General features: G+C 48.5%; 1 protein-coding gene across 2 annotated transcripts in view; it reads left to right on the top strand.

Annotated features, from left to right (window-relative positions):
* Positions 1–23,125, top strand: part of TRIO (trio Rho guanine nucleotide exchange factor) — a 353,639-nt gene that overhangs the window by 204,193 nt on the left and 126,321 nt on the right. For both annotated transcript variants that reach the window (XM_049648759.1, XM_049648761.1), the window contains exons 12-18: positions 11,055–11,224; positions 12,126–12,300; positions 16,636–16,831; positions 17,618–17,784; positions 20,050–20,169; positions 21,879–22,070; positions 22,545–22,694. In XM_049648759.1, coding sequence (XP_049504716.1) covers positions 11,055–11,224; positions 12,126–12,300; positions 16,636–16,831; positions 17,618–17,784; positions 20,050–20,169; positions 21,879–22,070; positions 22,545–22,694 — 1,170 coding nt within the window. The remainder of the gene's footprint in view (positions 1–11,054; positions 11,225–12,125; positions 12,301–16,635; positions 16,832–17,617; positions 17,785–20,049; positions 20,170–21,878; positions 22,071–22,544; positions 22,695–23,125) is intronic.

Here is a 23,125-nt window from a genome sequence, read left to right as displayed (position 1 = left end):
CTCTAAACATACTCCCAGCTTTCTTTTTTAACTTTCAATCTGAAATAATTACAGGTTCACAGGAAGTTGGGCAAAAAAGAAATGGACAAGGAGGTCCGTACCCCCTTCTCCCAGCCTCCCCCAGTGTCACGTCCTGGGTAGCCCCCGTGCACTATGCAAGCAGGAAAGCGACTCTGCTATGCTCCACAAGCCTCTTCCGGTGTGGCACGTGTGCATGTGCTCGTGGGTGGTTGCTCTGTGCTGTCGTATCCTGTGCAGATTCACGTAACCACTTTGAACTTACAGAATCATCCCATCACCCAGGTGATACACCTCCTGTTCATACCCAACCCCAACTGCGTCTCTAACCCCTGGCAGCCACTCATCTGTTATTCTCCATGTATATAATTTGTGATTCAAAATGTTGTGTAAGGGGATCATAAGCTGTGTAACTTTCTTACTTGGCGTCATTCCCTTGAGATCCATCAGTAGTTCTTTCCTCTTCCTTCCTGAGTAGTGTTTCCTGGTACGGATATGCCCTAGTTTGTTAGCCACCTACCCATTAAAGGACAGTGGGTTCTCTTCAGGTTTTGGCAATTTCAGAAGGAGACACTGGACTGTCATGCACAGGTTTTCACACGGACTGAAGCTTTTATTCCTGTGGGCCAAATGGCCAAGAGTGCGATTGCTGGGTGCTCTGGTAAGCTCCTGTCGTTCTAAAACAGACCACCGAACTGTTTTCCAGAACGGCTGTTTCATTTGCACTCCCCTCAGCAAGGGTGAGTGATCTTTGCGACTTCTCAAAAGGCCAGGATGGCTTCGATACATTTGTCAGAGGGGAGGCTTAAGACCTTAGGATGTTTAGTTGATCACCTCTCAGTAATTTATGTTCGGTATTCGGTACCTTAGCTGACCTCTCTCCTTGTACTCTTGAATATTTGATTCCTTTGATTTAACTAATCTGATGCAGATACAAATGGGCAATTAAACGGCCTCAAGCCAAAGAAAGCAAGAGGAAGCAAAGAGCCTAGAACAGTCCTTGCATGACTGGACGTTCGATTTGGTCTGGGGCATTTAGTTGCTACCAACAGGTTTAGCACTTTGTCTTCTTATACTCTGTAGTGTCTGGCGTTTAAAAAAGTAGATGGTCTTGCCATAGGTGTGTGTGTGTGTGTGTGTGTGTGTGTCTCTGTGAATCTAGTCATTGATGCTTTCTTTCTGTAAAAATATAACCTTTATCAAATTAATTAACAAAGCATATCAAAGTGGAACCTGTCCCTTTAACTGCTTGAGTGACGTGGGCCAGACTTGAATGCCTCTGCTTCCCCTACTACAGGATGGGAACACGAGGGTCTCTCAGGCGTGTGGACAGCTGAGTGAAACTCTGTCAACACTTACCATAGTGCCCGTCTTGGAGCAGCTGCCAGTAAATGTTCCTTTTTCCCTCCTCTCCCCATCTCCCCACCTGTAACTGATTGGACACACACAGGATGGGGCAGATGGAAATGTGAGATGCAAAGGTATAAATACCTAGCTATAATCTGATCTCTTCCTCCCTCATCTTTGCTCAACAAAAAATGTTTAACCTACTTCTGGTGCCGTTGCTCTGAGTAAGCACCTTGCTCTGGCCCTTTTGTTTAAGATCAAAGGTTGAAGCCTTTCTGGGATATAAGCTGTGTCTCTAGCCCCAGTCTGTCAGGACAGGGTCAGCTCTTGTAAAGAATCTTTACTCATGGGTCCATTCATTCGTACTGGCATCTGTTACTTTGCACAAATCACTAAATTCTTGTGTTACCAGCCAAAGCTGCAAAATAAAGGATTTTTTTCCCACCAAATAAGTATGCATAAAATACTAGTGTTAGCCCAGGGGGAGAGAGGGATGTTCTTCTCTAAAAGAGGCCCTTTTATCAGAAGAGTTTTATGTAAAACATTATTTTTTTTCTATAGGATAGTTAAAAAGTGGTTTAAATTCATGAATTTTCTATTTCTTCATACAGGTCCAATATTTTCAGGTAGAGAAAATTTTCATGTCAGCATGGAAATGAGATGTTAGTGTAGAAAATTACTGAGTGGCCACTCAGTAAATGATTATTAGATGAATTAATAACATACTACATTATCTTTATTTGTAACTCAGTATTACAACAGCTGGGATTGAAAATTTGTAACTGTGCACAGACTCCAAATTTTATAATTTCTTGTTGAAGGGTCAGCCCTCAATGGAGAGTTGCAAATGTCTGCTTTAATTCACTGTTTGTAGATTGGCCTCAATTAATATAATAGAGAGGAGAGGCCCTTCAGCTGAATGTCAAGCCAGTCCAATATTATAGGTCTTAAAATGACCAGCTTAAAATGGATGTATATGTGATCTGGTTTACTTGCTGGACTTTTTAATAGAGCATTTTTAATGTTCTTGATTTTTTTATTTTGGCACTCAGCTTCATGAACTAAATGTGATAGGTCTTTGGTTAATTGAGAGAAGTACATCATCCATATGCATTTCTGGTATGTATTGTTTGTTACTGGTTATTGTTTTTATTGAGTAAGTGGTGGGAAGCTTGATCGGCAGCAACGTGTGAGGGTTTTGTCAGGAAAGCTGGAAAGCTCTAGATAAGAAAAGGCTTCTTTGGTTTTGTTGTTTGTTTTCCTTTCTTTGAAGCCCAAAATTGAGAGCCCTGAGATCAAGGAAGGGTTGGGCTTTGTGCCTGCACCAGCGAAGCCCATGGATATGAGCAGAAAATAGGTTTCATCAACTTTCACTTTGCTTTTTTGTTCTCCTCAAGGAGACTGCTCTTTGGACTGCCTTAGAAGAAGCGAAAGATCAAAATGAGTGAAGATTTTATAAGAAAGGATTTATTTCTTCCAAGGGAGTTCAAGTCTCTATTCCAAGACAGTTAGACCCTTGGGTAGTGAGAGAACCTGATGGTTGGGTCTGTTGATCTTTAAGGAGCGGTGAGAAAGGGGGGACATGCCAGGGGGCTGGCAATGCAGAAAGCAGAGTTCACACAGCACACAGGTGAGGTCAGTCAGTCCTAGGCAGAGTTCTAGAAAAGGCAGTTGATAAACTGCCAGTAGAGAAAGAAGTGAATGAATGGGTTATAGCATGTTAACTGTATTTCACTCTGTACTCGGTTTCTGGTTTGATGAAGGGCATGCAGTGGAATTACTGAGCATTAAACCAGGCATTTAACATCTAATTTGTAGACGAAACAGGAAAGTATGGGCAATCTGTTAGTACAGTCACTGGAATCAGACTGCTGAATGGCTGGGAAAAAGCGTCAACTGAGGGAGTCACTTATCACAAGACCAGCACTGTCCTTATCCTCCCAGGCTGCTCTGATAGTGAGGTATTACTCATCGTACCCAGTTTGTGAGTAAGGAAGTAATTTGCAGTCCAGACCCACGGTTGGATCAGACTTGCTGATGGCGGTGGCCAAGGGAGGTGGTAGACCCGTCACCTCAGTGGGACCTGAGGCTGGCAGATGGGTGGGTTTCATCCCTGGCATCACCTTCTGTAGGGGAGCCTTCCGTGCCGTTGTCATGTCTTTGAACTGACCCTACTAATGTATTCAGAACTTTTATGTCCCAATGTGACATCTGGAAGGAATGCTCTTCGGAATTCAGACACCCTGAAAACCCTCCTTTGTTGTGTTGGGAGCTGTTTATGTTGGAAATGGGAAAATTGCCACCAAACAGGGACAGACTTGGTGCTGCAGCAGAAATCACCTTGGCTACCTGGGAAGCCTTGCAAGTGAGACCATCGTTGCAGGGCCTGTTAGTAGATGACCTCGGTGAGGCTGCAGGACGATGTCTCCCTTGAGCGTCTCTGTCCCCATGCAGAAAATCTGTGAGTGGAAGTATTGGCATGGAAAGCACGCTTATTATCAAAGTCTAGGTCAGGGTCTGTCAGATACAGAGGATCCCAAAACATGTCAGCAGGAGTAGGTCAAAATCCAACATGGACATTTCATTCATGGGTTTTAATAGGAGTCTTTTGAATCAGAAACACTCAGGTTATGAAGTAAGGGTCACATGTGTGGCCACAGCACATGTGAAAACAACAACCTTACACATGTTCATGAACATGGTGCACAAGTGCCGTGCCCCGAAGTAACGCCTGTGGCTGTCATGAGCAAAAGCACGGGAGAAAAATCACAACTGGGGGTCAGTCATCTTGCTGTGCACTGCTGGTTGGATTGCACGTGATGTTTCCTTTGCTCCCCAGCCCCCACTTTGCAAGGGGAGTGTCCAGAGGGGAGTGAGCTGGTGTGGAAGGAGTTCCTGTTCCTGCCCTGCGGGTAGAGTCCAGGCAATGAAGTGTTACCCTTGGGACAAGGGACAGCAGACTGCACGAACGCTCGCCGTCTCCGGAGATTTGCAGAGCCAAGGACGAATTACACTGTGACTAACTGCAGGCTGTTTCAGGGAGACAGTGGCTGCTCTCAAAATGTTGCAGGGGCGGGAAGGAGCTCTTCCCACTTTGAAACCTCCAGGAGAGTGCTTTATGCTTTGGCAGTGTTGGGAAAAGAGAAAAAATAAATTCCTCATCTCAAAATCTCTGTTTTTCATGAAGTAGACTGTGTGTAAATATTTGGGTGGTTGAGGTTCGCGCTCTGACCTTGGTCTCTGTGTGGGCCCTCTGCCCAGGCACAGCACCTGTCCCTCACCTTGTCCTTGATTGCCCATCCGTGCCTTCCACCGTCCAGTGCTGCGGTACCCACAAGGCGCCCCCTCTTCACGGGGGGCTGCCTCACATGCTCCCGCTTGCTTCTCCTTCTTTCCCCTCTCTTACACATATGTGCGTTGGTAGTATTTCTTGATACAGACTTTGATTTGTCCCTCATCCTTCCCCCAGTAATCTGATGGGCTTCCTTCATAAACCTCATCATATTAAGGCATCTTTTATCACCCACCCAAGAATAACGTGGTACTCCTCAAACCCTTACTCCTCCATAATCAGGGCAGCAGGCGTGTGCACCGTTTCAGGCTGGAGAATGCGCTGCACGTGGCTGGTGCAGCCACTTTGACCCCTGGTGCTTATACCTAGAACTGAATCACGATTGCTATGCACAGTGGGTGCCCCCTGAAATCCCATCTGTAAGTTGCCATTGAAACTACCTACTTCTGCTCCTGATTTGCAGCTTCTGCTGGGGGTGGGGGGGGGGGGGGGGGGGGGGGGGGGGGGGGGAGTGCAGCTTTTGTGCTTCCCACACTTCCTTACAGCTTCCCCATCCCCTTGGTATCCAGATGGTTGTCCCCGTGGTAAACAAGAGTAGGGAAACAGATAAGAGTGGTGGTAGCTTCTGTTTATAAAGTGCTTGAAGTAACTGAGCACGTTCACATGTCTGTAGCCACTTCATTTGATTCTCAGACTGACTTTGCCAGTTAGGGAAGATCGCATTTCATAGAGAAATCCTGGAGTAGAGGGTTCCAAGGATTTTCCCAAGGCCACGCTCAGACAGAGGGCCACATCTGGTGAGTTGTGCCCCACCTCCAGATGGAGCGGGCTTGTAGGCTGTGTTCAGACTTTGCATCTGAGAGACGTTGCAGCTGAAGCAGTCCCCAAATCTCGGGCCTCCGATCCTACCACCTGCCGAATCGGCTGGAAGGTCAGCCTTTCCCGGGACACGTCACACCAACAAGTCCCTCTGGGAGCCTGCGAGGTCTCCTGTGTGATTAGCGAGGAAGGGGATTTTCCCAGCAGGGCTGCAGCTCCTCCTTTAGGCTCCGCCCAGCACAGAGCTGAAGGGGAGGGGGCCGCAGTGGGGGTGCACCTGGGCCGCACCCAGCCAGCTGCCGCTGGACCTGGGACCCGGGCTGTCACATCTTTATCGCGGGGGTCCTGCCCCCAGAACCTCACATGTCTCCCTAGCCCAGCCTTCTCTGTGGATGGATCCTGGTCCAGGAACCAGGTCTGTACACGGCCGCAGCCAAGTTGTGGGCTGGGTTCAAGTTCCCGTCCTTGGAATGCTGGTGGCCACCACTTGGATGGCCTCTAGGGGGCGGTGTTGCCCACCTCTGGCTGTGGGCCACAGCTTTCCACGTGGGGTCCGTGCCGCTGAGTGCCTGGGTAGAATGCAGCGCCTCTTGCTGTGGGCAGAGGTTGATCTCTTTATGGTAAATGACAGCATGCACCGAAGTGCAGTTTTTTTCATGCCTGGAAACGTACGGTAAAATTTCACAGGCATCCTAGAGACTTTCCTCATTCTTTTATTCAGAGGTTATTTTAGGCATCGTATGTACTAATTTAAAAGCTTAAAAATAGACTTTACCTTAATTTTACTGCATTGTGATATGCATCAGTTCATCACCAACCGACAGCAGAAATTACTTTTATCTGAGAACCCTTTTTTTCTCCAAACTGAATGAGAATATTTTCTGTAGTACCAGGAAAAAAAATTCTAAAGTGGCAAAGGATTTTTGAGCATTTTGACATTATGGATTTAAATAGAACCTTCCTCCTTCTACCTCATTTACTGTTCCCCTCTCAACTGCCTGATCCCAGGATCCATTTCTGTGGTTTCCTCTTTGGGGTGGCCCTTGGCCGGTTCCACAGCTGGCCAGGCAGGGTGAGCCCAGTCCACTGTGGATGCATGTTCAAGTGTCCAGGATGTGCAGGAAATAAACTTAGGAGGGAAGGAAAAGGCTTGACCCACAAGTCCTCATGCCGCTTCCCCTGGAACCAAGGGGAAGTGGTTTCTATGGACTCTGGTGGACTAATTCCAGCCCCTTTTCCTCATACTATTTTTAGGTGTAAAAAGATGTAAATGCAGGATGGTGTCAAGTCTACCAGACTAAGTGACATATTTTGAACAGTAGATAGGAACCTGGATACGTTCTGAAAACTATCTAGCAAAGGAAGACTTTTATTTAATTACCTTCTAAAGTTTATTTATTTATTTTAGGAGGGGAGGGGCCGAGAGAGGAGAGAATCCCAAGCGGGCTCCACGCGGCCAACACAGAGCCTGATGTGGAGCTCAAACCCACAAAGCCACAAGATCGCAACTTGAGCCGAAACTGAGAGCTGGATGCTCAACCAGCTGAGCCACCCAGGCCCCCCCACCCCCATTTATCTCATCTCATCTACTTATTTTTATTTGAGAGAGAGATAGAGCACGCACAGGGGAGGGGCAGAGGGGGAGAGATTCTCAGGCAGGCTCCACATTCAGCACAGAGCCTGACACGGGTCCTGATCCCACAACCCTGGGACCAGGACCAGGACCTGAGCCAAAATCAAAAGTTGGGCAATCAACCCACTGAGCTACCCAGGTACCCCAGGCACCCCAAGTACTAGCCACTTTTTTTGTTTTTTTACAAGAACAGAACTAGTAATAGCGGCTCACATTTACTTATTTCTTTACTCTGCACGTGTCCACTCATTTAATCTTGCCGGCAGCTGTCTGAGCTGGGCACTTAGGCCCGTGTTACAGATGAGAAATCAGAGCCGTGGTCCTGGGTAAGTAACTTGCCCGAGGCCACAGCCTAGGAAATGTTAAGGCAGGATAGAGAGTCAAGCGATCTAGCTTCAGAAGCCACGCTCTTAATTGTGGTTCCATATTACCTTAGAAGTGTTTTGTTTTAATCATCTCTTAGGCTGTCGCCGTGGAGTTATGTAGAAACACACTTACACACCGTGCCCCAGGCCGGTTGCGAGCATTGGTTTTGATCTCCCGTCTCCTCTTCACAGCGTATAGAAGTGAGGCTGCAGTCCAGTGCGCGAGCACTGTTCCTGAGGACTCGGCGTGTGATATGCATGCCTCTCTCTGCGTTCCGTACGGGTCTCCAGTTTTCACCCCTTCACCTGCCGCCCATCACCTGGGGCTGGCTCACAGACAGGCGCACTGCAGGTGATGCTCCTTTTCCCGGTTCTCTCACACAGTGACGTGGTAGGGGCAGCGCCTGGGCGGCATGTGTATTAAGGTGGAAGATGACAGTTGAGATTGTGAGAGAAACGGACCGAAGAATTGGGGTTTTGTTTGTTTACCAGTTGTCCTCTGCAGTGGAATAAATGTAGTTGAACAGGCCCACCTTTTCATAGTGTTTATCGGCAGACGGGGATCAGAAGGTGGGAGGGCTGCAGGGCCACCTGTGGCTGAGAGGGTTTGGGGACCAAGTAGGAGGCAGGTTACCAGGAAGCTGCTGAAGCCGTTTCAGCTAGAAAAGCCTACCTTTTAGATAACATATTCTGTATGTTTTTGGTTAAATATTTTCACGTGCTAACATGTTTTGGTGAAATTTTGGTTTTTGCTCAGTGCAGCCTAAGTGGCACATCCTTGGTTTCGTTTAGCGAATCCTGGCTCTTCGCTTCATTTGAGTGGCTCGTTATACCTCAGGTGGTTACATTTTACAGAGCCCCGCTGATCACCTAGCGCTCTCCTACGCCGCCTGTCTCCTTGCCCTCCTCGTGGCTCCTTGAGGCCGGTCTTGGTCTGAGGATCCCTAGTTAGTGATCTGGGTTTCGGAGAGATTCCGTGATGTCTTAGGTCACAGAGCCAATGCTTTGTTCGAGTATCTCTTCAATCCATAATGCTGCTGCTGTACAGTGTGACCTCTAGAACGTGGAAGGTTTTTCTTAGGAGCAAATTGGGAGATTCCTCGTGGCCATCATGCCGTCACCCTTCCCGTTTATAAATGCAACAACCAGGTTCATGAGGGTTTAGGATTCAGACGAGAGCAAACAGGAGCAACAACAAACCCAAAAGAGTGTGTTCGTGATTATGGACCCTTTACAGATGGTGCAGGACGTTGGTCCGTATTTGGTGAACCACTGAGTGGTATTTTTGGTGCTGAAGTACCGTGTCAATGCGCATGGGACTGGATCTGGAGGTCTCTTTTCCAGTGCAAGCTTAGCACCAGCGGTTGCTTTTGCCCGTGTCCTGAGGGTGGGTTCATCACGGGGGCTTCTTTTCCTTAACCTGCAAGAGCCAAGAGTTGAACCAGCTCAGCTCTAAGACTCCTTTAAATTAAAATTCTGGAATCGTATGAAATTTGATAACTTACATACAAAAAAAGAAAAACCAACCTGGGTAGATACTAAGAAATAAAGTAACAGATGTTTTATTTAATGTTTTTAGTAAAATTAAATCTTAGGATTCCAGGTAGTGTGACTGACAAATAAAGTCATTGGCCTTTACTTCCCATGTTTTTTAACTGACCTGCCATATTTAAACTACTGATCTGACAGAAGCATCTGGATACTTTCTTTATAACCAAAGCTACATTTAACAACAAAAGAATTCTTAGAAAGTTAGCTCGTCTTGCCATCATTAGTAAGTGGGGAATTGCTAATTAAAACCATAATGAGATGGCACCCATCTGGAATGACTAAAATGAAAAAGGCTGATCTTACCAGAAATTGGTGAGGCAGTGGAGGAACTGGAACTTTCATAGAGCGCTGGCAGGAACATGATAGGGTGCAGCCTGGGGAAACACAGTTTGGCAGTTTGTTAAAAATTTAAACCTACACCTGTCATAGGATCCAGCCACTCTACACGTATATATCATTCAAAAAAAGAAAAACATAGGTGCACAGACATTCCTAAGAGTTGTGTAGTGGCCAAAAAGTGGAAACAGCTCCAGTGCCATCAAGAGCTGAGTGGCTGAACTGTGCCACGCACCCAGGCTGGTGTACATGTCCACGGTAGAAGGTGTGGACTGTTGATACGTACAACTGTATGGATGAATGTCAAAATAATTTTGTCAAAGGAAAGCCAGACCAAAAACAGAGTCAGTCCATACTTACACACTTTTTCAAGAAAATGCAAGCTAATCTGTAGTGACAGAAAGCAGATGGGTGATTGCCTGGGGCAGGAGGGCAGAGCGAGACAGAAGGGTTAGAGGGCACAAGAGGACTTGGGGTGATGGAGCTGTTCGCTGTGGACAACAGGGGTCTCTCCGTGGGTGTGTCCATACGTTAAAAACTTAAGAAATTGTATCCTGGAGATTCGTGCAGTTTATTGTATGTCAGTTACACCTCCTCATAGGGCAGTTTTCAAAAAAGATAAGCTCAGAAACAAAAGACCAGATCCAGCATTTACTTTGGCAAGCACGGTTTTGCTACCCGTTAGCCACAGAGGCCAGCACAGCTGGTCAATGTCAGGGGAAGAGGTGATGTCTGTGACGGATGCTTGGAAGATAAGGGGGCGGGGGGGGGGGGGGGGGGGGGGGGGGAAGGGGCAATTCTTACATCCTCGAGGAAGCAGGAAGCGTTTTCTCCTCACACAACCCGCTTCCCAGCCCCCAGGGCCTGCTTGGCCTAATTAAACATCCTTTTCAGTTTACTGACTGGCGCTCCGGAGAATCCGAGGAGGCAGTGGGGGGCTTCCCAGAAATGGGAGACATGCTCTGCTCCCACCAGGCCTAGCGGGCTTCTTGCCACCGTTGTTCCAAGTTGTCTTCACCCATCCACGTCCCCAGGCGCAGTTGTGAGGGTTGTGGGATGGAGGTGTTGAAGTGTTCCCGGTGTGCACACTCCTTTCACTGAAGGACCGCGACGCGGCCGGCTTGGCCGTGGCCCGGGATGGGCGAGGTTACCGAGCACCGCGCCTCATCCGAATCTCCCGCCAGGCGTGGTGATGACTTTATTCCACCACATCATAGGCTTCCTTCTTCTCTGAGCGATGCAGAGCAGCCACATCTGAGCAGTGGTTTAATAATTAATAATGGATTGTAGTAGTGCCCTTGCTAAAAATAAAATAAAACTATCCATCTGCTAAACAAGAGTCAGAGGATGTGTGGAAGAATGTGTTATGCTTAGCAGATGTTTTGGTTGGGGGGGGGGGGGTCTCTCCTATTCCTCTGACTCTCGGACTGAGCCCAGGAAGGATCGGAAAGACTGACTTCCCTTCCCTTTCCTCTCTTCGCTTTTGTGACAGTCCCCTCCGGCTCTGTGCCTGTGTGTTTTCACCAGGCGGTGGTGGCCCGCTGATTTTTGGGGGGGGCCGGGGCCGTTCGGGCCGTGCCCCTGCCCCCTTCCCGTCCCTGGGAGCCAGCCGCATCGCTTGCCTCCCAGCGGGGTCACTCGGGGAGGGGGCCTCTCCGGGGAGGGGGGCTCACTGCGCCCTGTCCTTCCGCAGCTGTGGACGTGGCTGGAGGAGCTGCAGAAGGAGCTTCTGGATGACGTGTATGCCGAGTCGGTGGAGGCCGTGCAGGACCTCATCAAGCGCTTTGGCCAGCAGCAGCAGACGACCCTGCAAGTGACGGTGAACGTGATCAAGGAAGGGGAGGACCTCATACAGCAGCTGAGGTGGGCCGGTCCCCTCCTCCCGCCCGCATCCCCTGGAGCCAGCCAGGGAACAATGAGCTGCTTAATTCCCAGTCCTGCTAGGTGGGGAGCAAATAACATGTCTGCATACAGAGGACAGTAACCTCCCTTTCTTTCTCTTTTTTTTTTTCCCTCTTTGACTGTTTTTTTTTTTTTTTTTTTTTACCTCAATGATTTTTCTCATCACGGCATTGACTAATAAACTTTCCCAGAACTCGGCTTTTATTAATATGTCCTGTTAACAGCTACCTAGTAATTATTGAAACTTCCTTACAAGCCGGGCTGATTTAAACCTCCCAGAACTGTGTCCTTCAGACCCTGAGTGACCCGTGTCCCCAGAGGATGGTGGGTGTCCCTGGCGCGGGAGCAGAGGCTGGGGGAGACCAGGCCCCAGGTGTCCCTTTCCTCCCTCCTCTGCGGGGGCTGGAAGCAGACTTCCTTTATTGGATCCTTTGAGGACAGCTTCTCAAATCATTACTGCTAACTTCACGCGATGCTCACTTTGCCACGAGTCAGGCGAAAGGGACTCAATAAAGGCCTGATTGATTGCATTAGAGTTTAACCCCTTGTTCCTGATGGGACTCTACCGTTTTAGCAAGCAGGGATCGTGGATTCTGTTCTCTCTACCTAAGGAGAAGAGTGGCTACAGTGAAGCGCTTCGGAAGTCACTTTCTGGAGTTACTAGGCTGCTTTGCAGGGGGACGGTGGGCGGCGCGGGGGACAGTCTTCGGTGTGGCCGCAGACCTGGCGGCTGGCTCGCAGGAGGAAGCCCAGTGTCGTTGCTTCCTGCCGGCCTTCCTCCCCCTGAAGTCTGCGCGGCCGGATCTGGTGTCTGACGATGGGAGACTTTCTCATGCCGCCCCGTCCCCTCTCCCTTCCACAGGGACTCTGCCATTTCCAGCAACAAGACCCCCCACAACAGCTCCATCAGCCACATCGAGACGGTGCTGCAGCAGCTGGACGAGGCCCAGGCCCAGATGGAGGAGCTCTTCCAGGAGCGCAAGATCAAGCTGGAGCTCTTCCTGCAGCTGCGCGTGTTCGAGAGGGATGCCATCGATGTGAGTGCCCCCTCCTCGTCCCCCGCCGGTTCCGGCGTCTTCTCCCCCTGCATTCGGGGCAGGACAGAGGAAGGAAGGCTTGCGTCTTGGCCTGCGAGCCGAGGGGGCCGTGCCGGAAGCCGCACCGCACAGCAGGACGGAGCACAGCCTGTGTGAGTGCAGTCGAGCCCGTCTGGCTGCGTCCTGGCCTGTCGGGCCCGGGGCCGGGTCCCACGCAGCCCTCCCCTTGTCTGAGGCACACACTTGAGGCCGCCACTCTCCCCTGTTCTTTCTGTCCCTCCCCTCCCTGCCCCCTGCCCCCGCCTGCCCCCACCAGGAGCGAGAATAAGGCTCGTCAGTGGTGATAGCATTTGCAGAGAGCAGGAAATCCAGTCTTTTCCAAGGAGTGTGCCCAGATGATCTTTCATCCTTGCCTACAAATTGCCCCTTATCTGTGAGTTTCTTTCCTTTTACTTCAACAAGAGGCCGTTTCTTAATGTGCCAGGGAAGATCTGAGTTTTGAACCTGATGAACTGCAAGCCCAAGTAAGTATAATTGGATGATGCCGAATCTGCGAAACATGGATGAAGGAACCAAAACTCACTTGAGCCAGATGAGGCCAGTCTCCCGGTGCCTGTCAGCTTCACGCGGCTGGTGGAGCACGTTGCCCAGGCAGTCTGGAGGGCATGCCCTGCCCGCGCAACGGCCTCGAGGGCACGCAGACCCAGACCCTAAATCCACTGGGGCAGAGGGACGGTGGGGGCTCGCGTAGACTGCTTCACTTACCTCGGCTGAGGGGAGGACCCTCTGCTGAAGTGGGCTTTGCCTGCTTCTCTCGGGCCTGTCTGTAGGCCCAGCTCTGCGTGTGGTACAAGGACCAGGCCAGGCCCTGTGCGAGGCCTCTCGGGGGGTGGGCCTTGGTTGGCCACTTGTCTAAACTTCCCTCAGTGTTTTCATTAAAGAAAGGCCTTCTCGGCTATTCTTATCATCATCTCTGGTTCACGACAGGAGAGGAATTAAGCCCTATGCACATTGTCTGGTAAAATCTGCTCTCGGTCTTGATGTTTAGAGACACATGAAGCCAGGTAGGGAAAAGGCACGCTGTCCTCAGCTCTTTAAGGACCTGCCCACGGCCTGGGCCTGCAGTCCAGCTTCCAGGTTGCTGGCGGTATGAACAGAAGACCCAGCATGGCTGTTTTCCTCTCTGATCTCTACTTCAGATGAATTGCTTTTGTAAACTTAGCTGCTTGTTGAATAGTTTCAATTTGGAAACAGGCATTATTTGAAGTTTCTCTTCAAGACATGTTGATATTTCAAAAAAAAAAAAAAATCTCTTGGCTTCATCTGTATTATTGCTACTTTAAAGGGAAAAAATTTAATTGTATTTCCATTATCAACAAACTAGTGTTTTAATATGTAGTTCAGAAACCAGAAACCTGCATTTTCTCCACACCAAAGCTACAAAGTTCCAAGTGGCCTTAATAAAGCCGGTGTGCCAGGCCAGGGGTAAGTGCTTTCCTGAGCTAAGGAAATTAAACCCGCAGTGCAGTCACAGGCCAGCTACAGTGTAGTTTAAAAGCTTTTTAAAATGTCACAGCCTAAGAGCCTCTTTTCTCTGGAGTAATCCTAAAACATGAAAACCTTGCAGTTAGGACTTCAGCTGGGCTTTCCTCCCTTATCTGGGAAAATGCTCCATCGGACTGCACATGTGAGGAGTTATCTTCACGGTAGAAACTTATCTATTCCTTGGCCAACTGTTTTTTAAATGTTTATTTATTTTTGAGAGAGAGCGCGAGCGGGGGAGGTGCATAGAGAGAGGGGGCAGAGTATCCAAAGTGGGCTCCACACTGACAGCACAGAGCCCAATGCAGGGCTCGAACCCACGAACCATTGAGATCATGACCTGAGCTGAAGTTGGATGCTCGTCCGACTGGCCCCCCAGGCGCCCCGGATCTAGGTTTTCTGCGCTGAGGATGTTGCTGTTTCAGCCTCTTCCTATTTCCAGGGAAAACCGGCTCGATTGCTCTGGAAACAACGGAGTCATTACTACAGCGTCCTGTGACAGTTTGTTTATGGAACACAGTTATATGTACCATTAGGAAGAGAAATAACACAAGTTATTTCTCCAGAATTGGTATTCAAAAGTCATTTCCACTTTCTTGAGCTTTGTTTCTGCCACCAATTTCTTGTCTTCACATGTGCGATTGACAAACTGTGACTGTAAGCCTTGGGCAGGATTTCTCCTGATGATCTTTTGATCATGGCCATCGCCGGGGTTTCTTGACGCTTGGTGAGCGTTTTCAAATCCCGCCGGTTCTAGCACATCCATCTTTATTTACTGTCCGCTGCTTGACTGCTGTCTGAGCCCTATCGCTGTCTCCGTGAGACATTAGCGCTAAGTCTGTACCTCACCACCACACCCAAGTCTCTCCTGCCTCAGTGTCAAAAAACAAACGTTAAGAAAGAAGATTCCCCTTAGAGGTAAAGATTAAAGGTATGGTCATCTTCTTCCTTGTTAAAAATACTTCCCCTCATTGGCTTTTTGGCTTAAGTGTAATTTAACATTATTTAAAGTTATCAATTTTATAAATTAATGTAAATGCATATACTGTATGCAGACCTCTCTAATGAAAGAATAAACCTGGAAGATTTGTGCCATAGGCATTTGGGGAAGCCTTCGGTTTTTATTACCTTTTATCTCCTCGCTGGATTCTGTGTCAGCTCTCTCACATTTCTCAGATTTTCAAACTCATGTGGTTACTGCTCTTCTGGATAAAGTAAATCGGGACCCCTGGGGAATGTTATTCCACTGAAGTGTATAATACAGTATTCTTTCACAAGACGTTTTTTTCTTCCTTTCTGGATTCTGTAACTTCTCATCTTAATTTTTTAAAGCGTATTACAAAAGTTTTCAAACCTGCACCAAAGTTGCAAGGATCGTATAGTGAATACCCATGTGCCTGTCTCCCAAATGTAGCAGGATTGTGTGTTCCCTGCTGCAAATCCCCCTTCTTTTGTTATTGTTGTGCTGTAATAGTTGAGAGAAAAGCTTTGTCCGCTTATCATTTCACTCCTAAAGACTCTTAAGTATCTCTCCAAAGTAAGACCTTTTCTTATATAACCAGAGTCGTACCCCTCTTCCCCCCCCCCCCCACCAGAGTCCTTGCTCTCTAGGACCCTGCTTCTCTTGGACCCTCTACGGGTGGCCCCTACTGGGCATGTGGGCACTGTGCCCACGTAAGATACTTAGCCTTTCTGTCCAGAATCGTCTCTTCAGCTAGCCTTCTTTTCCTCCTGCTGTGACTTGTGGAAATAACTGCGTCAGCTGAAGAAACCAGGTCCCACGTTCTGCATTCACTTAGTGATTTCTTCTGTTTAACTAGTTTTCTTTCCCTGGTGCTCCTTATAAACTTGGAGTTTAGGTGTAAAGACCTGAGTGAGATTCCAGGTCTATTTCTGTGCCAGATGCTCCACAGGACCCACAGCTTCTCCTGTCAGAGGTTGGTCCTGTCTGGCCCCACTTATGTGGGGCGTGGAGGTTGGTCTGCAGGATGAGGATGGGGCAGCCTGACCCTCCCGCTGGGTCCCCTCTTTCTTTCCATTACAGTTAACTGCACAATGATCATTGTCTGAATAGTTATTTCACTAAAATTAAAAAAATAATTAGAACAAACTTTCTAATTTTATTATTTCTGCATTTAATAACTAGATTTATCTATAAAGGATAACCTTTCTTCATTGTTATAGGCTTAAATTTCTAATTACCAATTTTAGGATAAAGATTGGTCTCCTGTCAACCTGTAATCAGAAGAGTTTTTCATGTGGGGTGCCTGGGTGGCTCAGTCGGTTAAGCTTCTGACTCTTGGTTTTGGCTCAGGTCATGATCTCACGGTTCATGAGTTCAACCCCCACGTTGGTCTCTGCACTGACAGCACAGAGCCTGCTTGGGCTACTTTCTGCCCCTGTCCTGCTTGTGATCTCTCTCTCTCTCTCTCTCTCTCTCTCTCTCTCTCTCTCTCTCTGTCTTTCAATAAATAAATACATAAATACATAAATAAACAAACATGAAGGGGAAAAAAGTTGTTCATTTAATTTTAGGCTTTTTAACTCTTCTTTTTTTAAAAAGTACCATTAGGGGTTAATGTGTTTTTGTATGTTTGATAAACTTTGTTCAGTTGTGGTAGGTTTTTGTGTCTAACTGTCCCATCTGTGGCCCATGGAAGCCCCAACAGCTGGCTTCCATGTCCCTGGGACCCAGTCACATTCCTTTCTTCCTTACTTGGCGCAGTGAGGGGTCACAGCACATGTTCGTTATTTTGTAAGTCTCGGTCCTAAGGAGACACTCTCCTCTGTCAGATCATCTCAGACCTTGAGTCTTGGAATGATGAGCTTTCTCAGCAAATGAACGACTTTGACACAGAAGATCTCACAATAGCGGAACAGCGCCTGCAACACCACGCAGACAAAGCTCTGACCATGAATAACTTAACCTTCGATGTCATCCACCAAGGGCAGGACCTTCTGCAGTATGTCAATGAAGTGCAGGCTTCTGGTAAGGAGTGCATTTCGGTCTGTGTCACTTGTGGGGTTTTTATTGTGTGTGTGTGTGTGTGTGTGTGTGTGTGATGTGTGATGTGCGATGGCTGCAAAGCATGGTCAGCCCCTGTGACGTAGATGTTCTAGGTACCTGCTCTTCGAAAGGAACGTTTTGGCTGTTTTGTGTTCACATGTGATCACCTGTGACATTATGATTAGCGCACTTAGCCCTTAATACTCTTGGCTTGTCATTTCAGGTAGCATGAATGCTAATTGTCCATGAATGAAATGTGAATCTCCAACAAATTTTTCACATTCTTTATTTTTTTCTTAGTTTATATTTGACCAGCAGATGTCACTATAGGCTCAAAAATGTAGACAGAAATGTGTAGTGTTTGAAACTTAGCAACAACCTGCATACTACATCACTCATTTTACACAAATCAGATGCTTCCTAAAGAGTAAACTGGGTGTGCAGTGATACACGACAAAAGCAAGCCAAAGTTCGCTCGCTTCTAAGAGTGAGGCACGTGTCACCACTTACCACTGTGGAAAGATTGACCCGAAATGGGTTTGGTTTGATTAGCCGTGCATTGTATTTTGCTCTGGAACACAGCAGATATGTTGTTTGAGTCCCCCTCGCGTGCTTGGAGGCACACAGAAACAAACACTCCTGTGTTGGTCACGCCTTCCTTGAACTTGGCCCGACCAGCAGATTATTCGAAAGCACGGCGTCCGTCACACGGCTGAAGAATGGGTCGATGTGCCCACCGAACTCTCGGCTCTCCCTTCGTGTCCACAGGCGTGGAGCTGCTTTGCGACAGAGACGTAGACATGGCCACCCGGGTCCAGGACTTGCTGGAGTTCCTTCACGAGAAGCAGCAGGAGCTGGATGTCGCGGCTGAGCAGCATCGGAAGCACCTGGAACAGTGTGTGCAACTTCGCCACCTGCAGGCCGAGGTGAAGCAGGTAAACAGAGGGCTGCACGCGGAGCCGGACCACAGCGGGCCCCCGTGCGTGGGCACTCGGTGTGTGACCACCTGGAAATTGGGGAGACTGTCCCTGTTCCAGACACAGCTGTTCTGACACATGATGTAACATACCCACCCCCAGTACAGCCCTAGCTCGTGTGTAAGCGTTGTTCTCACACATGATGTGACACACTCCCCCAGGGCAGCCCTAGCTCATGAGTAAGTGTTGAGCCAGCGCCCGGACAGCTGTGTGTTGACTCTGTAGTGGAGAAGGCTTCCAGCCCAGCAGACGTAGCACTTGAAAGTAACATCCATTTGGCTTGTTTTGTTACTGGTAATCTCTTGCTTGAAACTCTGAGCACATAGCTTCTCAGGCTAAATAACGATACGATTTTTCTGCCAAATAGGCTGGTATCACAGCTTATGCAGGGCTGGAGACTTCTTCTGTTACCAGCATGCTGCACTGCCATGTCTCAGATAGCGTGGCAAAATAAAAATGGAGTATTTGAAAGATTGTTTTCGGCTCGTAGCCATTGGGATTCTATACGTACATCCATTCAGCATGTACGTGACATTTTATCTCATGAGCAGAGAAACCCCTCGTGATACCGCCTTCCTGGCAAGGAAGGTATGGCCTTCTGAGATTCTGATGGAGGCTCAGAAAAGCATGTATTAGGTCGAACGGAGGGGATCAGGTGCCTCTGGAGTGTTAGCAGTTTGCGGTGTGTATGTGGGTGGCACTCACACTGAAGCAGGTGTGCTATCAAAGTCGAAAACTAAAAGAGCACCTGTTGGTGCCCCATGTGATGAGATAAAGTATCGTGACCTGCCTTTTAAAGACCAGTTCATAGGGGTGCCTGGCTGGCTCAGTCAGAAGAGCATGTGACTTTTGATCTCAGGGTCATGAGTTTGAGCCCCATGTTGGGTGCAGATTAGTTACATAAAACTTTATTTTTTTTAAGTTTATTTATTGATTTTGAGAGAGAGGGAGCTAATGCAAGTGGGGAAGGGGCAGAGAGGGAGGGGGACAGAGAATCCCAAGCAGGCTCTGCAATGTCAGCACAGAGCCGGGCACAGGGCTCAAACTCACAAACCGTGAGATCATGACCTGAGCCAAAATCAGGAGTCGGATATGGAGCCAACTGAGCCCCCTGGGCCCCTCCGGGCCCCCCAAAACTTAAAAAACAATAAAGACCAGTTAATAAAGTGTCCCTCTTGCTAAAAACAAAACCGTGTGTGTAAGAAATAAAGGACTAGACTATCCACTAGGAATTGCATTTGCCTGTAAATATTCTCTACGTAACAGGGCAGGATGTGGTCGATGGCTGGTGTTCATTTAGCAGCCACGTGGTAGGTTAGGCACACATGCTGGCGAGGGGTTGCCACATGGCTCTTGCAGCCCCAGCTCCCCTGTCCCCTTCCCAGGCAGCAGGAAGGGCAGAGCATAACAGGGAAGAAGCAGTACTTGTATCAGAAAAGAAATGTGTTCGGCTGCCCCGAGGCTGCTTCAGTGATGTCAGTAGTGGGAGGTGCTACGGAATGTTCCTAGCCGCGATGAAGCTGCATGTAGGGGCTGAGAAGCAGTTTTAGACTAAGGCCCCCCCACCCCCCACAGTCTAAGTTTTCTGAGTAAAGGAGATGAGGAAAGCCAGCTGTAGGGCAGGCAGTAAGTGGTCTTTGCCACAAATAACTACCAGAATGACCTTCCACAGCTGGGGAGCCTCTTGTTTGTGTGTGATGCTGGGAATCCCGTGCTTTGACCCTGGGCGTTACAGCACCTCTGAATTCATTCTCTGGTTAGTGGGCCATTTAATGCTGACGTTAAATTAGAAAATACGTTGGTGAAATAACATAGTTCCTTTACCAAGCAGTTTGCTAATTTTGCATGTTAATAAGGATAAAAGGAATGAAAAATACTTCCCTTGATTATCAGGGAATTGTTTGTGGCCGTAGATCTAATAGGTGATTCTTAATCCGTTTTGACCTGTGGACTAACAGTAACCATCCGCTGGACGCTCTGCCTTTTCAGCTCCCATTTGAAAGCATAATTAATTTTAAGAATTAATCTTAGAACGTGGCACTTCTGATCAGATACCTTAGAAGGACATCAGGCTGTTGGCAGGTGGGACCATAAGGAAACCCATGTTTCCCAGCGGATGGGAGCAGCCTGACCTCCTCGCTCACTTGGCTCGTGTCCCGGCTGGCCTGCAGGGGGGCCCCCAGGGGAGGGCAGAGGCTTGGAGGTCCCCGTGTCGTGTTTCAGGTGCTGGGCTGGATCCGCAACGGAGAGTCGATGCTGAATGCCGGACTCATCACAGCCAGCTCCTTGCAGGAGGCAGAGCAGCTGCAGAGGGAGCACGAGCAGTTCCAGCACGCCATCGAGGTAGGGACACCGGCCCGCCGCCCGCCCCAGACATGCATGTACGCTCCCTCGCGGGGGACTGAGCCTGAGCCAGACGGGGTTCAGCAGGACCCTAAGTGGCAGCGCTGATGCTCTACAGTTTCCTTCAGGGAAGCAAACGGGCAGGTGACTATAGTGAAGGGGACCTCACGGTGCCACCCCAGAACGCCTGGTGGCTCCCGCTGTCCTCCCGCCTTGAGGGTCCCGGCAAGACGCACCGCCCTCTGTCAGGAACACTTGGCACCTGAGAACCCATGCCAGGGTCTGGGCTTGAGGGGTGTTCTGTTTTGCTGGTCTCTTAAGCACATCCCTGGACCAAACAGAGCACTGTGGGCAGCTTACCCAGACCAAGTGCAAATCACAAATTCACGGTTATCCATAAACAACACTGCGCACAGAACTCTCTGACCCTGATGAGAAGCAGTGTTTCTCACCTTGATGGGGGTCGGTGCCAGGCCGGGACTTCAGCAGAATGGCTTGACCCAGTTCCAGGTCCGTTTACAATTCACTCTCACAGCATATGGATTAATTATTTGTAGAGTTTAGGGGAGAGGGGAGAGTTCATTGTGATAGGTGGTCTCAGGGTCAACTCAAGGGAAAAAGAGCATTTGCTTGCAGAAAACTTGTTTCCTGCTCTGGTTGCATACATAGCCAGAGAAGAAGGCTACAGAAAATAGCGGTAATTTATTCTCGAGACTAACTTAACTTTCAACTACTCAGTGTCAACAGACCTGTGTTAACACTTCCTAAAGCCCAGAGTTTGGGCATCTTTTGAGAATTGTACACTGTGCCTAGTGATTTCTAATAACTGCTAACACGTGTCGTTGTGTCTGAGTGAAGGACAGGGCCATATTGTGTATGGTCTTTCATGGGATCATTTTGTGCCTTTTCACGCAATCTGTAAAATTTTGCTGTTGTCTAAAACAAAACAAAACAAAACAAAACAAAACAAAAAAACAGTTCATGTCACAGACCCACGGACCCCTCTACCCCCCTGACTGCTACCCTGTGCAGCACTCTGGTTCGTCAGTGGGAGAACCTGGCCTGTCAGCATCTTGTGGAATCTTCTAGGAGCACACACAAGCAGGAATTCTACCGAACTTGTGATGTTATGTTGATATTTTAATATGGCATGAACCTCCAGAGAGCACAGTTGGTTCATTCTTAGCTTTTAATTATGTTTCTCTCTCTCTCTCTGTCTCTCTCTCTCTCTTTTTTAAAGTCAATAGTTCTTGAAAACTTTACTCAAGTACACAGTTTAAGGTAAAAATGCACTCACTGTGGCCACCTTTTTGTCCGTGTGTTCATTGGCCTCTGGCTGCTATTGTAAGAAGGATGAATAGGAAGAATAAATTGGGAACGTTTCAACAGCTTTCTTAGAATATTGGCTATTAAGGTTTTTTCCTGCTATTTCTCAAGCTGAGAACCCACAACTGAGACCCATTCTGCAATGTCTTAGTGCATTTCATCCTTCATTAGGTAATTTAAGTATAAACACAGTTGTTGCTGGGCATGAACACTTTGTTGTTTTTAACTGAACCGTGTGCTGTGTTTTCAGAAGTGTCCTAATGAGCATTCGCTGAAGTTGTTTGGATCAAAGCAAGCGGAGCGGAGGGACCACAGCCTCCCTGGTAAATAAGTGCGTGACGCCCCCATCACACAAGTGATCCCTGTCCTTTCTCTTTCCTTAGAAGACACATCAGAGTGCGCTGCAGGTGCAGCAGAAGGCGGAGGCCATGCTGCAGGCCAATCACTATGACATGGACATGATCAGGGACTGTGCCGAGAAAGTGGCGTCTCACTGGCAACAGCTCATGCTCAAGATGGAAGACCGCCTCAAGCTGGTGAACGCGTCTGTCGCCTTCTACAAAACCTCAGAGCAGGTGAGGAGGGCCGCTCTAGTCCTTGGGCTCCTCACCGGCATTCTGTGTGGAGCTTAGTTTTGTTGGATAGTTCAGTCGTTAACTCGTCAGTCGTTATCGAGCCAGTGAACTCAACTTCAAGCAGAGAAAAGCATTCTAGAAGTAGAATGATCCTTGCCTCCCCTAGGAATCCAAGAGGAGGTTGGAAAGGACCCGAGAAGACATCCGCTTTCCTCTCCTTTAGATTCATAGCCTGAAACACCAGAGAGAGACTGGAAATTCCGTTTTTATTTTGTTCTTGTTCTGAAAGACCTGCCTACTTTGGCCCCTGCGTTTGTCCTCACCTGAGGTGGGGCCCACAGTGCCTTCCGAAGGTCTTGGTCCCCAGGCCAGCACTTTTATCCCCAGAGCATGACTGACCACACTTCCCAAAGATGCCATCTGTGGCGTCAGATGCCGAGTGGCCCCTCTGAGCCTGCGGCTTTCTGCTCGCAGGTCTGCAGCGTCCTCGAGAGCCTGGAGCAGGAGTACAAGAGAGAAGAGGACTGGTGTGGAGGGGCCGACAAACTGGGCCCCAACTCCGAGACAGACCACGTCACCCCAATGATCAGCAAGCATCTGGAGCAAAAGGAAGCGTTCCTGAAGGTACGGAGTGGCCTCCGGGGTGCTGCTGCGTCCCTGCACAGGGCACACAGACACGAGGGCGCTCGCCATGGGGTGTCCCCATGTGCTGGGTGTGCAGGCCGCCTTCGCTTTCCAGGGGGAGCCCCTGTGTGCAGAGTGCAGTTCGGTTGGTGTTGAACACAGAAAGAGATTGATTTGGTGAGACAAGAGTGCCTGTACCTTAAAATAATCTTCCTTTGGAAATTCAGCCTTTTTTAGGAACAAAGACTGAACCCACTGTACAGTGGATAAGGGGCGGGAACACCCTTTGTGATTTCCAGGATTAGTTACTAATACTTGTTCAGGAAGTGTTTCCTGCAAAACATTGAAGCCCATAATCCAGGCTTGAAGTTTTAAGTGTGAGCAGCTTTAAATGAGGACTTTTTTCTAGCCGCTTTTGTCGTGTGTGTGTG

This window comes from Panthera uncia, assembly GCF_023721935.1.
Source record: "Panthera uncia isolate 11264 chromosome A1 unlocalized genomic scaffold, Puncia_PCG_1.0 HiC_scaffold_17, whole genome shotgun sequence".
In the NCBI taxonomy this organism is placed as follows: Eukaryota; Metazoa; Chordata; class Mammalia; order Carnivora; family Felidae; genus Panthera; species Panthera uncia.
Note: the sequence above shows the minus strand (reverse complement) of the source record. Positions and strands in the feature narration are given on the sequence as shown.